The sequence below is a fragment of the Salarias fasciatus genome (assembly GCF_902148845.1).
Source record: "Salarias fasciatus chromosome 7 unlocalized genomic scaffold, fSalaFa1.1 super_scaffold_4, whole genome shotgun sequence".
NCBI lineage: Eukaryota > Metazoa > Chordata > Actinopteri > Blenniiformes > Blenniidae > Salarias > Salarias fasciatus.
Window position 1 is genome coordinate 7,169,374 of NW_021941229.1, and position 12,184 is coordinate 7,181,557.

A 12,184-nucleotide genomic window follows, 5' to 3' on the forward strand; every position below is an offset into this window, starting at 1 on the left:
CGCTCCTTCTAACTGTTTCCTGGTGCAGTTTGGTCAAACCGAGTTGCCAGAGAGGCAATTTGCAACTTTTCAGATAGCAAAGCACAGATATGCAAATTAACAAGAGTGAGATAAGGAAACCAGCACTCCCAGCACCGCCTGGGCACTCTCTGGTCAGTTTTGCATCAGAAAATCAGAAACATGTCAACTGATGCAGGCTTTCAGAGATGCACTTCTACACGGCAGTGAAGGAAGGCTTCAGGTGCGCACACACACCTTCCTTGGCTTTCTTCCGTTTTGCCTCAGGCGTCCCACCCCTCCCCTTTCAGGACTCGTGTCCTGTTTGTTCAGTCCCACCCGAGGCGATCCTCGGCCTCTGTCTGCTCCGCTGGCTGCATGTGCTGGATTTTGATTTGCTTCCTCGTACCAGGATACAACGCCTCACTGTTGGAAGAGGAACACAACGGACCCCGCTGCCCTGCTATTATAAACACACATTTTGCATAGAGACCTCAGATTTGTTTGCCAGACCGTACGCCCTCGTGTTTCCACTCTTTCGCCTTCACAGACACTGATTTCTGCAGTGTAAGTGAGGACAGTTTGCCCCGTTATTATAGATTAGGTCAGTGATCAATACATATCACAGATATCCTCGAAGGACACAACAAAGGACACTTCCTGTTCACGTTTCTTTCAGTAAAGCTGACAGTTTCTGTCTTCCTACTCAGGTCAATTCAAATATAGTGTAATAACAAAACTTTTTGGACATATTTCTTGTGTTTTCTTCAGTACAGCTGGACTCAGTGAAGCATGAGGCAGCAGAACACGTCACTGAAAGCTGAATCTTTCACAGTAAGACACACCTCACATAGACTCACACATGAAGTGTGTGTACAACAGCTTAGAACAGAATACAATACAGCCTTAATTATCATCGTCCAGCAATCACATTGAAGAGCGGCATCTCTCAGAGTGTAAAACACCAAAATGTGAAACGATATAACAGGAAGTGGTTCAGAAAGAGTGGAGTGGTGCAGGCTGCAGTAGGCTCACAGCTGTTTGACAGTAGATGGCTGACTTGTGATGTTCAGAATATGTGTGTATTCAGTGAATGTGTGCATTTAAAGCTGGAAAAAAGCCATATTTGTATTTATGCTTTATCCTGGAGAGCAACATGAATCTTGCTCCATTGTGTTTAATCTAATGACAAAGACGACCTTCTGTCCAGTGTGTTTTTGAGTTGTGCGGTCAGAGGACACCTCATTCTTGGTTATTATAAGGCTCACTGCAAGATCTACTGCTCTGCATTATAGCCTCCGTTTTCATAACAGCAGCCAGAGCTCCATTCTGTTGCTTCCATGCTGGACAGGACAGATTTAATAAAATAATAATAACCTGTTTTCTCATGCTCTCTCTGTGCTTCTTGTCAGATTTCAGAGTCGCAGGTGATGATGTGATTTGCCTCCAGCAGCTTAATGTCCCAACAGGTTTGGTGTTTGAGGAAGGTGGTGGGCCTTCGTTAAAGCCGCCACTTGTTTGCGGAGAGAAATCCAACAGGCTGTGTGGGTGGGGCGACAGTTGACAAATGTAATTAGTCCCTTTTCCACAGTCCCTTATTCATCCCTCTGGACGCATTTGACTGCAGAGGCCAAACAGGAGACGTCCCAGGGTGTCGGCGCGGCCACTTTGCTTTCACTGCAGTTGGCTTTGCCTCTCTGGACGTTTCTGACAAGCACGAAACTCACTGATGATTTGCTTCGCTGCTAAGTGTTCTTCTGTTTTCTCTGCACTGCCTCCTGAGTGACTCTGAATTATTTGCATGGTGTTCCAGGTGTGCAATAATTTGTCTGTCAGATTATGGTCTGATCGTGCGAGAGGTTTCCGCTGCAGGCCGCAGTTTAGTAGCGATCCGCATCCGGCCGTCTTCCCAAAACCAGTCAGAAAAACACACAGAGCGAGGAATGAGTGGAAAATGTCTTCAAAGTTCTCGCCTTACACAAATAGTGTGTGTAGTTTGGCCTCGAGCTACAAACGATTGTGGTTTTGTCATCCTCTGTATTCTTAAAAAAAAAAAAAAAGAGAGACTCAGGTCATCCTTTATTTCTGAAGGTATTCACTCATTCTCCAATAGTCACTCAAGCACAGTTTTAATATATTATACAAAGATTTCTCAGCATTACAGACATCATGGATGGATATAGTCTGTTTATGACAGCATGTCTCTCTTTGACTCACAGTGTTGACAGATTTATAAACAACTTACACCACACAGAAGCCATCATCGTCCCTCTCACTGCCACAAAGCCAATTTACACAGTAATTAGCATTTTTAGATGAAATATAAAAGTGTATGACACGTTTGGTGAGATCATTTTCTCAGTCTAATACTGCTGTTCTGATTTATTTCAGACTGGATAGATCCTACAAAAGTAAAGCAAATTCTTCCCTGAAAAACCAGCACGACATAAAAACCATTGCATAAATGCTCCAGATACATCTATTAATTGATATTTGCGTTTTTTATTCATAAATGACACATTCTTCAGGCCTATCATTGGCTCCCTCCACAAAAAGTGTAAAAGACTCTTCTTTATATTGTTGCATCCTCACCACAGATATATGACAGTTATTCGTAACGTTCTTTTTGTTTACAACAAGAATTAATATGCTGACATGAATATTCATGACAAGATGGATTTATTCAAGTATTTCACTCAGAAAGAAAAACTTCCTTTTTGAACACACAACAACCCATAGCTGTGATCCCGGCACGGGCCTCAAAGCCAGGCAGTCCGGATGAGTTTGTAAAAACACCAATAAACCCTTAGAATTAAAGATTATTATGACACTACTTCACCGGTCAGACGTGGCCCCTTGAGTGTCCCACGCCCCTGCTATAAAGTGATAAAGCTACAACTCTGTTTCATGACGATAACAAGAGATTTATCATTAATCTCACACATAACTTATTTCCAGACTTTACTTGTAAACACTTAAAAACAAAAACAAGTTTAAATAGCTTTGCCAACGCTTGCCGCGCCTGGCCGACGTCTCACTTCATGCCGTGCTGGCTCTCGTGGTGCCTGCGCAGATCCACCTTTCGCTGGAAGCCTTTGGAGCAAATGTCACACCCAAACGGCTTGAAGCCGGTGTGCTTCCTGCTGTGGGTGATCAGGTTGGAGCTCTGGCTGAACGCTTTGCCGCAAACCTGGCACTTGTGAGGCTTTTCACCTGCGAAATTCAAAGAAAGCGCTGACACGTCCGCAGAATAAAAACCTGCATTAAAAATCATGTGGCTTTAATAAAGTGGCTTTCTGTCTGATATAACCAGGTATTTCCAGTCATGATTTCACATAGAGAAAGATGTCATTGTTGGGATTTGTTCCCCTCCTTTCACGGAGCTCTGCGTGAAGCAGGAAAACCAGATATGCAAATCAACAGGATATTTGTTTAGGCCTCTGTTTCTGATTTATCAGCAGTTAGATTACTCCTGGAAACAATTCCTGCACCTGGAAATAGGGCGGCGGAGCGGGGTTTACCGGTGTGGATGTACGTGTGTTTCTTCATGTCGGACTTCTGGTGGAACCTCTTCCCGCAGTACTGGCAGGGGTAGGGCCTGGTGTCCGAGTGGATGAGCAGGTGCGTGGAGAGCGTGGACGAGCGCTTGAAGGATTTACCGCACATCTTGCACTCAAAGCTTTTCTCCTGAAGTGCAAAAAAAAAAAAAAAATGCCACACGAGTCAGCAGGGACGTTTGAAAACCGTTCAGAGAACATTCATCATTTGCTTATGTTAAAATTTCTTTCTTTCATTTTCACATTTTCAAAAGTCATGGAGTGATTTTAAACTTCCAGATCTCGTTCTACATGTGTCCTGTGTGTGTTTACAAGCTGTTTACAGGAGGACAGAATGATTTATTTATTGTGCAGGATTCTGTAGCGGTTCAGCAGGATGTGAAGAACTGCTTCAAACATGGCAACCACAACATTTAAAGTAGAAATCCGAGGGCTTCCATCCCCAAATTATAAGGATTAGTTGTTTTTATGAGAAGAGGTTGTTTCTGTTTTCATGGTCTAAATGCTTATTGGATAACAGATAACTGTGAAGCACCTTTAATGATGTGTGTGAGAAATAATCTGTGTTTCTGTATCAGTCCTGTGAAGGTCTGGCAACCTGTCCAGGGTGTATCCTGACCTTTGTTCAGTGTGATTATCCCCAGACGACAATGTGTTATTTATGCCCCATTTTTGTGAATATTGTGATTAAATATTCAAGATTTTTGTGGACTAATGAAGGAAGAGGTGATTCCCCAACCAAATGAAAAATCCACTGGTGTTTATCTTGACAGAAAGCTGAGGAGAGATCCCTTAATATTTAGAGAAATTCAAAAAAAATCCTATTTCTGTTTGTCCTTGGTGATTCTCATCAGGAGAAATGAGAAAGTGACAGTAATTTGCCCTATAAGGGGTGAACAGAAACCCATCCTGTGTGTGTTTACCTGAGAGTGGACGTTCATGTGCTGCTCCAGACTGACTGCGTGGCCGAAGGTCTTCCTGCAGATGCTGCAGCCGAAAGGCCTCATTCCACTGTGCGACCTCCGGACGTGGACCTCCAGCCCGTGGGGCGTCGAGAACACCTGAAAAACACCGTGTCTTTAAGGCTGGCTTTATCCTGGAAATAAATGGACTATCGTCAGCTGTTCTGTTTGTGTACTGTGTCTTCGAAGATGCTCCACGTCCAGCAGCGAAATTAAATGAGCCATTAATTTGAGAGGGTTAGGGTTAGAAAGTCGGAAATGGTATTTTAATTTAATCTTAATGGTGAAAATTTGATGTCATTATATTAGAAGTAAAAAAAAAAAATAGATAGCAAAGAAACCCAGAGATGTGTCTCTGTAGCTTAACAGTTTAGAAATGTAGAACTTTTGTTATCCTAATGTCAAAAAATGTGTTAATTTCTAAATTTTCATAAAACTTTGAATTTTGGGTCATTTCATTCTTGTTCTATTTTTTTCCCAGTCAACCACTAAATCCAGGGAAATAAGAAAACTATTGGAAGTGAGTTATTGAAAAGCAGTCATTTTAAAAACAATTTAGGTGGAAAAGAAATAAAATTTCAACTGAATCCAAACAGCAAACCTCAAATGTGTCAATCAAAACTTTGTTTTATTTAGTGTTGTATTCAGTGCACACTTTGCACAAATATCACAGATCATAAATATCATCAATTTTTTTCCACAAAAGCTAATTCTTGGCAGAACATGTGGAAATGAGTATAAACATGTATCATATACAACCTGTTGACTGCTCTAACCAAATGATTATTTCATGGATGCATTCTGTTGTTATTATTACATTATTTACATATCCAAACTTCAAGTGCATCTAAAAAAAAACTGAAATCATTTTCATCTCATGAACAAAATCACTTTTGCATTTAATTTAGAATATTACAGTGTCAAACTTATTAAAAAAGGAGATGGGAATCTAGATGACAAGAGTCAAGTGTGCTTCTCTGTTTAGAAAGCTTGGATTTCTACAGATTTAATCAATTATTACTTGATAAACCTGCATATTTATGCGTAAATTTCTTCATATAAATAACAATTTCTCAACACATTTCAAAATTTTCCCTGTTGACCCAAGAGGAAACCCAAAACACTTTTGATTTCCACTGATACCTCCAAACATCAGCTAAAGTTTATATCTAATTTCATGAACCTTCTGGAATTCTCTGGATAGATCACTTAAACAAATAGAAGTCCAGCGATTCGATGTTGTGCGTTTGTTTTTCTGTTTACCGTTCCTTGTTGTTCCTTCATCCTTTGTTGTTTTTATTTCCACTATAGAAATGATTATATGCAGTGAGCCTGTTGGGCGTCCTTCCTCTCCTGCACAGTTTCTATAGGATATTCTTGCTTTGTGAAAATAATAATAATAATAAAGAAATCGTATGTGATGGAAAAATGCTGTTTTTTTTTTTATTTCTATTGTGATTAAAAATAATTTAGAATAGAATAGAATAATGGTTTGAAATGTTTCCGCTGTTGTTGGGGGGGAGCGCGCACTGGTGTAGAGGTGGGGTAACTGGGGCAGGCGGGGGTACCTTGTCGCAGGTGATGCAGTGGTAGGGGTTGGAGGACGGGGAGTAGTGCGTGCTGCAGTCCAGCGGCTGCTGCTGCTGCTGCTGCGGCTGCGGCTGCGGGCTGCGGCCGATGTGGCCTCCGAACAGGCTGCTGGCGTGCTGCAGCACGGTGGGGCTGAAGCTCAGCTGCCGGAGCTCGAAGGTGGAGGAGGCTGAAGAGGGGGGAGAGGAGGGCACCGGCTCCCAGGCGTACGCGGGCTTGTAGTACGGCGGGAACTCAGCCAGGTGAGGCTCTGCAAGGGCGCACAGGTGCATCTTGTAAGACGCACAAAAAAAAAAAAAAAAACCACACACACACACAGAAACACACAAAAACGCGTTTTACGCAGCGATCGTGCGTAAAAGGCACTCACCGGTCAGGTAGTAGGGCTGCGTGGGGGTCATCGGAGGCCGGGTTGGCTCCGGGTGGACAGGTAAGGGACGCTCGGGTGTCTCCTGCTTTGTGAGCAGGCGCAGGTCTGCGGGGGAGCGCTGGTCCTCCGATGGAGGCCTGTCTGCAGACACCGGGCTCCGAGCCTCCGGTGGCGCATCTGCACAGCCACAGCAGTCAATCCCCAGGCCCAATAAAGTAAAATCTTCTCTCCATATTTGCAGTGTAATTCGTCCCAGCAAATAAAAATCACACCATTTATATTTTGTAGGTTTAAACAAGGCTGCTGTATTTTTAATATGGGGATAAATTCCAATTTGTTTTCCTCACTAAAACCATTAAGAAAAAAAAAAACAAAAGAAAACACACGCAGCCTAAAAAACAGATATCAGGCTGTTACACCCAGCTGCGCTAATTTGATTATCTTAACCGTCGCCTCCCTTCACAATAATAATGTTTTTTTAAAGCCTTACCAGCACAAACAGGGGCTTTCGGCTCGTCTTCGTACGATCGGTGAACATTATAGGAGGTGCACCTTTTGTGTTTTACCAGAAATGACCGCGGCATCTTGATTCTAAGACAGAAAACTTGTTATAATCACATGTTGCATAACCTTTCCCCCTAAGAAAAGTCATTAAAATATTCATTTTTAACGGGGAAACTGAAGAGGACAACTTTTACGCACTTTTACGCACAAGATTAATTCCAAGTGCGCAGCTCTCTAGTTATGTAATTTGGAATAATCGAAAATATGTATCAACCATGCGTCTGTGGAGTATATAATTAGCTCAATATTCTTTTAAAAAATCTAAACAATAAGTAATTCACACTCAACACTATGATCCCAGAAGAAGTCAGTGTAAAGTCTCCCTCCAGTTACTTACCGTTACCTGACGGCTTTTCCTCGAACCCAAATCAGATGCTCAGTAAAGCCAACGGACGGTTATTCCCCAGTGATTCTCAATATGAAGTGGTTCATTGGAGGCGAAGTGAGTCCCAAAAATCCCTTCCCGGAGGTCAGCAAAGCAAAGCAGCGTTAAAAAAAAAAAAAAAAAAAAAGCATGACACTTGTTGCTGCGTCTTCTTCTCCCCGCCCTGATTTTCAATCAGATAATTTCGCAGTGGGGAATCTGACCGTGGTTTCAACCAATGAGACGCAGCAGCTCAGGGAGCAGGTGGAAATTTGCTTAGAGAAACACAGGGGCCTTGTTGGAACAGTTACACAAACCTGCATCAAGTATTCTCGGGGGGGGGGGGGGGGGGGGGGGGGGGGACAAACAAAACAAATAAAACAAAAAGAGAAAACAGTTTGAGCCCGTCACAGATATGTGTGGCTGAGCTGAACATCAGGATGTTTCTTAGATTTAACGGAAAAACGCATAAAACACAAAAGACACGCTTATAAGTTACAAACTGAAACAAAAAAAAAAATCCGGATGGATATTCCCATCTCTCAATGTTTGATTTACAGGATTTACGTGTGACTGTGTCCTGTGCAAGATTTCAACAGTTAAAAGATCATATGAGAGCACAGCACCTCCAAAGACACACACGCCAAACCAGTCCGGGAGATGGTTCCTGTTGACTCTGTGCGTCCTCCTCCATCCATGCGTATCCTTCTCCAGACAGATTTCACTCAGCGCTGACACGCAGGGACGCAGACACTCCAAATGCGGCTCATTGCGCCGGATAGAGATGTTATATCGCAGAGGGCGATGTGATGAACTGGTAAACACAACAACTTTTCAAAGGTCATCACACATCTGACACAGGATGAGAAACTTCTGCCGGGACCGGGCTGCGCCGGGGCTGAAGTGTAAGTGCGACATCTGGTGGACAATGTGGGCATCGACACCCAGCACTGCGACATAGAATGCTTGTTTAGACTGTTTCTAGTTACAAATTAAAAACACACAAATACTAGAAAGTAGTTCTCTTTTCAGATATTTCTCAAAATAATTTTAATATTTATGTGCAGTAGCAATTCTTCCACCATTCACGGCCTAAACCTGTTTCCAAAAAGTGTAATTTCTGCTCATTTATACGGTGGCAGAGTGTTTTCCAAGGTCCCACCTTGGAAGCCTTTTTAAAAAAAAACTGCTTTTATTGGCACCGAGACAACAGTTCGAACATTTAGTTATGTATTTTCATTTTAAACTGTGCATACTAGCTTCATTTTGAAAAACATTTGCGGGCAGAACTGAAGGCCTAATATGCTTTTTTGTCTTTGACTCTGATTTGCTGTGACGGTCTATTAAAGTTGATCAGTTTACATCTGTCATTCACTGATATGCTCATCGTTCTATCTACCTTTCCTGCAGGCACTTGCTTGATTATTTTGCAGATGTACCAAGGATGTTTTCGTAAATTCCAGAAAGCCTAAATCTACTTTGATTTTATTGTCAACGTTCATCCCAAATACTGAGGATGGTTGCTTTTTATTCAACGAAGTGGAGGTGGGTTCCACTATGTCAGTGTTTTGTTTTGTTTTTGAAACAAATTTGGTCCATGGCTCCAGTAGAATATAACTTGTTTCAGAATGTTTTTGAAGTATTGTAAAACTTTGCCTGAGGTGCATCGAGTTAAACTCTGATCGACTCTTATCATGTTATGATTGTAATTTTATAAAAGTCAAATTTATATACAGAATATATCTTAAAAAACAGTTACAAACATGTTAACTTTGTATTCAATTATCACTACAATGATCACATAATAACTTTATAACTACAGCTGCAGTTTGTTCACAACAGTACATAAAGTTTCCAGGTTTTTTATTTGACACGTGTTTTTTAATTCATTTTTAAAAAAGCCAAAATGTCAAAATACCCTTGTTTTTTTTATTGATTTGAGTACCTTTAGCACTAATTATTGGAACACAAAGTTTGTTTGGTAAGCTCACTGACCCTTGACCTACATACACAGGTGAAGCCAATCATGAGAAAGGGTATCTGAGGTTGCCAGTTGGAAGTTGTTCTCCTTTTTGCATCTCCTCTGAAGAGTAGCAACTTGTGAGCCTCAAAACAACTCTCAATTGACCTGAAAACAAAGACTGTTCAACATTATGGTTTAGGAGAAGGATACAAAAAGCTAGCTCAGAGATTTAAGATGTCAGTTTCCACTGTGAGGAACATAGTGAGGAAAAGGAAGACCCCAGGCACAGTTGTAGTTAAGGCCTGGAGTGGCAGGCCAAGAAAAATCTCTGATAAGCAGAGGCGAAGGATGGTCAGAACGGTCAAACTCAACTGACAGGCCAGCTCCAGAGACCTACAACATGATCTGGCTGCAGATGGTGTCGCTGTGCATCGTTCAACTATTCAGCGCACTTTGCACAAGGAGGTGCTGCATGGGAGAGCAATGCGGTGCAAACGGAGTCGCTTGCGGTATGCTGAAGCACATTTGGTCAAGCTAGCTTCATTTTGGAATAAGGTGCTGAGGACTGATGAATGTAAAACTGAGTAATTTGGACGTAACAAGGGGCAATATGCATGGCAGAAGAAGAACACAGCATTCCAAGACAAACACTTGCAACCCACAGTAAAATTAGGTGGCGGTTCCATCATGCTGTGGGGCTGTGTGGCCGGTGCAGGTACTGGCAATCTTGTTAAAGTTGAAGGTCGCATGGATTCCAGTCAGGATCAGCAAACTCTTGCGAACAGTGTTCAAGACTCGGTGACAAAGCTGAAGTTGCGCTGGGGCTGGATACTTCAACACAACGACCTGAAACACTGCTCAAACTCTACTGAGGCATTCAAGCAGAGGAACAACTACAGCGTTCTGGAATGGCCATCTCAGTTCCCAGACCTGAATGTTATTGAAAATCTGTGGTGTGATTTAAAGTGGGCTGTCCATGCTCGGAAACCATCAAACCTGACTGAAATGGAGGTGTTTTGTAAAGAAGAATGGTCAAAAACACCTTCAGCCAGAACCCAGACCCTCATTGGAAGTTATAGGATAGAGGCTGCTATTTCTGCAAAAGGAGGCTCTACTAAATATATTTTCTGTTGCGGTGCCCAAATTTATGCACCTGCCTACTTTTCTTAAAGTAATTATTGCACACTTTCTGTTAATCCTATAAACTTCATTTCACTTCCCAAACATTACTGTTTGTCTGCTGTATTCAACTAAAATTGCTGGTCCGAACAACCAATGATTTATAAAGGAAAATCTTGAAAATGATCATGGGTGCCCAAACTTTTTCATACCACTGTAATGTAGATACACACACACACACATATGTATATATGTGTGTGTATGTACATATATATATATATCTTTGTCGGGCTCTCACTACGAAATGTGTGAATATTATATTCTAACCTCAAGTTTTTGAACGAAATAGACTTTCATGTCAGTACAGTATTACATCCAGGGGTAGTGACTCATCTTATGAAGTGGTGTTAAACTGAGGAAAAATCGCACACATTTAGAGTTTAAACAAAATCAAAATCAGCTTCAGTCTGCCTGAAAGACTCGTGATTTAATACCGTTTGTAACAATACAGTTTGTTGTTTACAAAAGTTAACAAAATATGTCTTAATGGACTTGTTGGGCAGGTGAAAACACATAATGAGTTACATAATAAGACACATAAGTGTCTTTGTTGTGCTCATCCATAATTTTTACATTTTTTTTCTCACAAATATCAAACTTGTTATATTTGATCATCAGCAGCTTATTTCTTCTTTAGCTATCTGCAGTAACACTGGTGTCCTTTCCCATTGTCAGGACTCGCTCTGCTCCTTCCTTTCCTCCTTGTCCTGCCATCCACTCCTGCTGTTCATGCCATGACTATTTAGACCATTCCACAACCTTCAAATGGTATATCAAACACATTTTCCCCAATTTACATTTATAAAAACTTTATGGTAAAATATTCTGAAATTGCATAAATTTCTCGCTTTTGTAAAATAGGTAGCTCCTGATAAATCTATTGTAAGTAATAGAATGAACTGCAGTATATTGTATGTATATTTGCTATCTGTAAAGTTAGTAAAAGTGAGTTAAATCCACTCTACTCTGCAGCCTCTGATCTATTACTTCAATTTCTCTATTCAGGGCCTCATTATCATCCATCCACCTCCTAAACCCAGACAACATGCAAACTCCACACAGAAACCCTGTAGGTCTTGCTGGTATTTCAACCCAGGACTATGCTGCTGTAAGGCAAGAGGGCTAATCACTGTGCCACTATGCAGCCGGCTCATGATCACCAAGTCACCCAAGTCATATGTAGTGACTTTTATAACTTTTATTATAGGTCAGGGTGTTGGGGATACAAGGGTTAGACACACTTGTAGGATGATGAATGAGAGTATTGATGTAATGACTGCATCTCTGTTTTTATTATATATACATACAACAAAATGGGTGTGTGTGCGTGTGTGTTTGAGTTCTCCTAATCATTATATTGTGTGATAAAATTGATCAACACTTGAAACATAAAATGATGAATTTAAAGCCTAAACTATTTGCTACTTCAAAACAGGTGTTGAAAATCCAAACGACCTGTTTTTTCTTTCCAAAGTGAACCTTGTATGTTTTTTCTTCTGCTTGAGTATTTGTATCTTTAAAACAAATTAAACTGAATAAAATATAAACACATTTGAAAGTGGAATAGTTTTATGAAAGAAGTTCCTGAAGTATTCAGAGTGACATTTGGACTTAAACTATCCAGGTTGTTTTTGCCTG

General features: G+C 41.2%; 1 protein-coding gene across 3 annotated transcripts; it reads right to left on the reverse strand.

Moving 5' to 3' along the window:
• Positions 1 to 2,069: 2,069 nt before the first annotated feature.
• gfi1b (growth factor independent 1B transcription repressor) lies at positions 2,070 to 8,220 on the reverse strand. Of its 3 annotated transcripts, XM_030085350.1 has the most exons (9): positions 8,031 to 8,220; positions 7,629 to 7,721; positions 7,378 to 7,499; positions 6,967 to 7,067; positions 6,477 to 6,653; positions 6,085 to 6,356; positions 4,478 to 4,615; positions 3,519 to 3,684; positions 2,070 to 3,210 (listed from the first exon to the last, which is right to left on the reverse strand). In XM_030085350.1, exons 4-9 carry the CDS (start codon positions 7,058 to 7,060, stop codon positions 3,032 to 3,034), a joined length of 1,026 nt encoding a protein of 341 aa, XP_029941210.1. In that variant the 5' UTR covers positions 7,061 to 7,067; positions 7,378 to 7,499; positions 7,629 to 7,721; positions 8,031 to 8,220; the 3' UTR covers positions 2,070 to 3,031. The 3 variants fall into 3 exon arrangements, with proteins under 3 accessions (XP_029941210.1, XP_029941211.1, XP_029941209.1); XM_030085351.1 differs by lacking the exon at positions 7,629 to 7,721; XM_030085349.1 differs by having other exon boundaries at positions 7,378 to 7,721.
• Between the last annotated feature and the right edge of the window lie 3,964 nt (positions 8,221 to 12,184).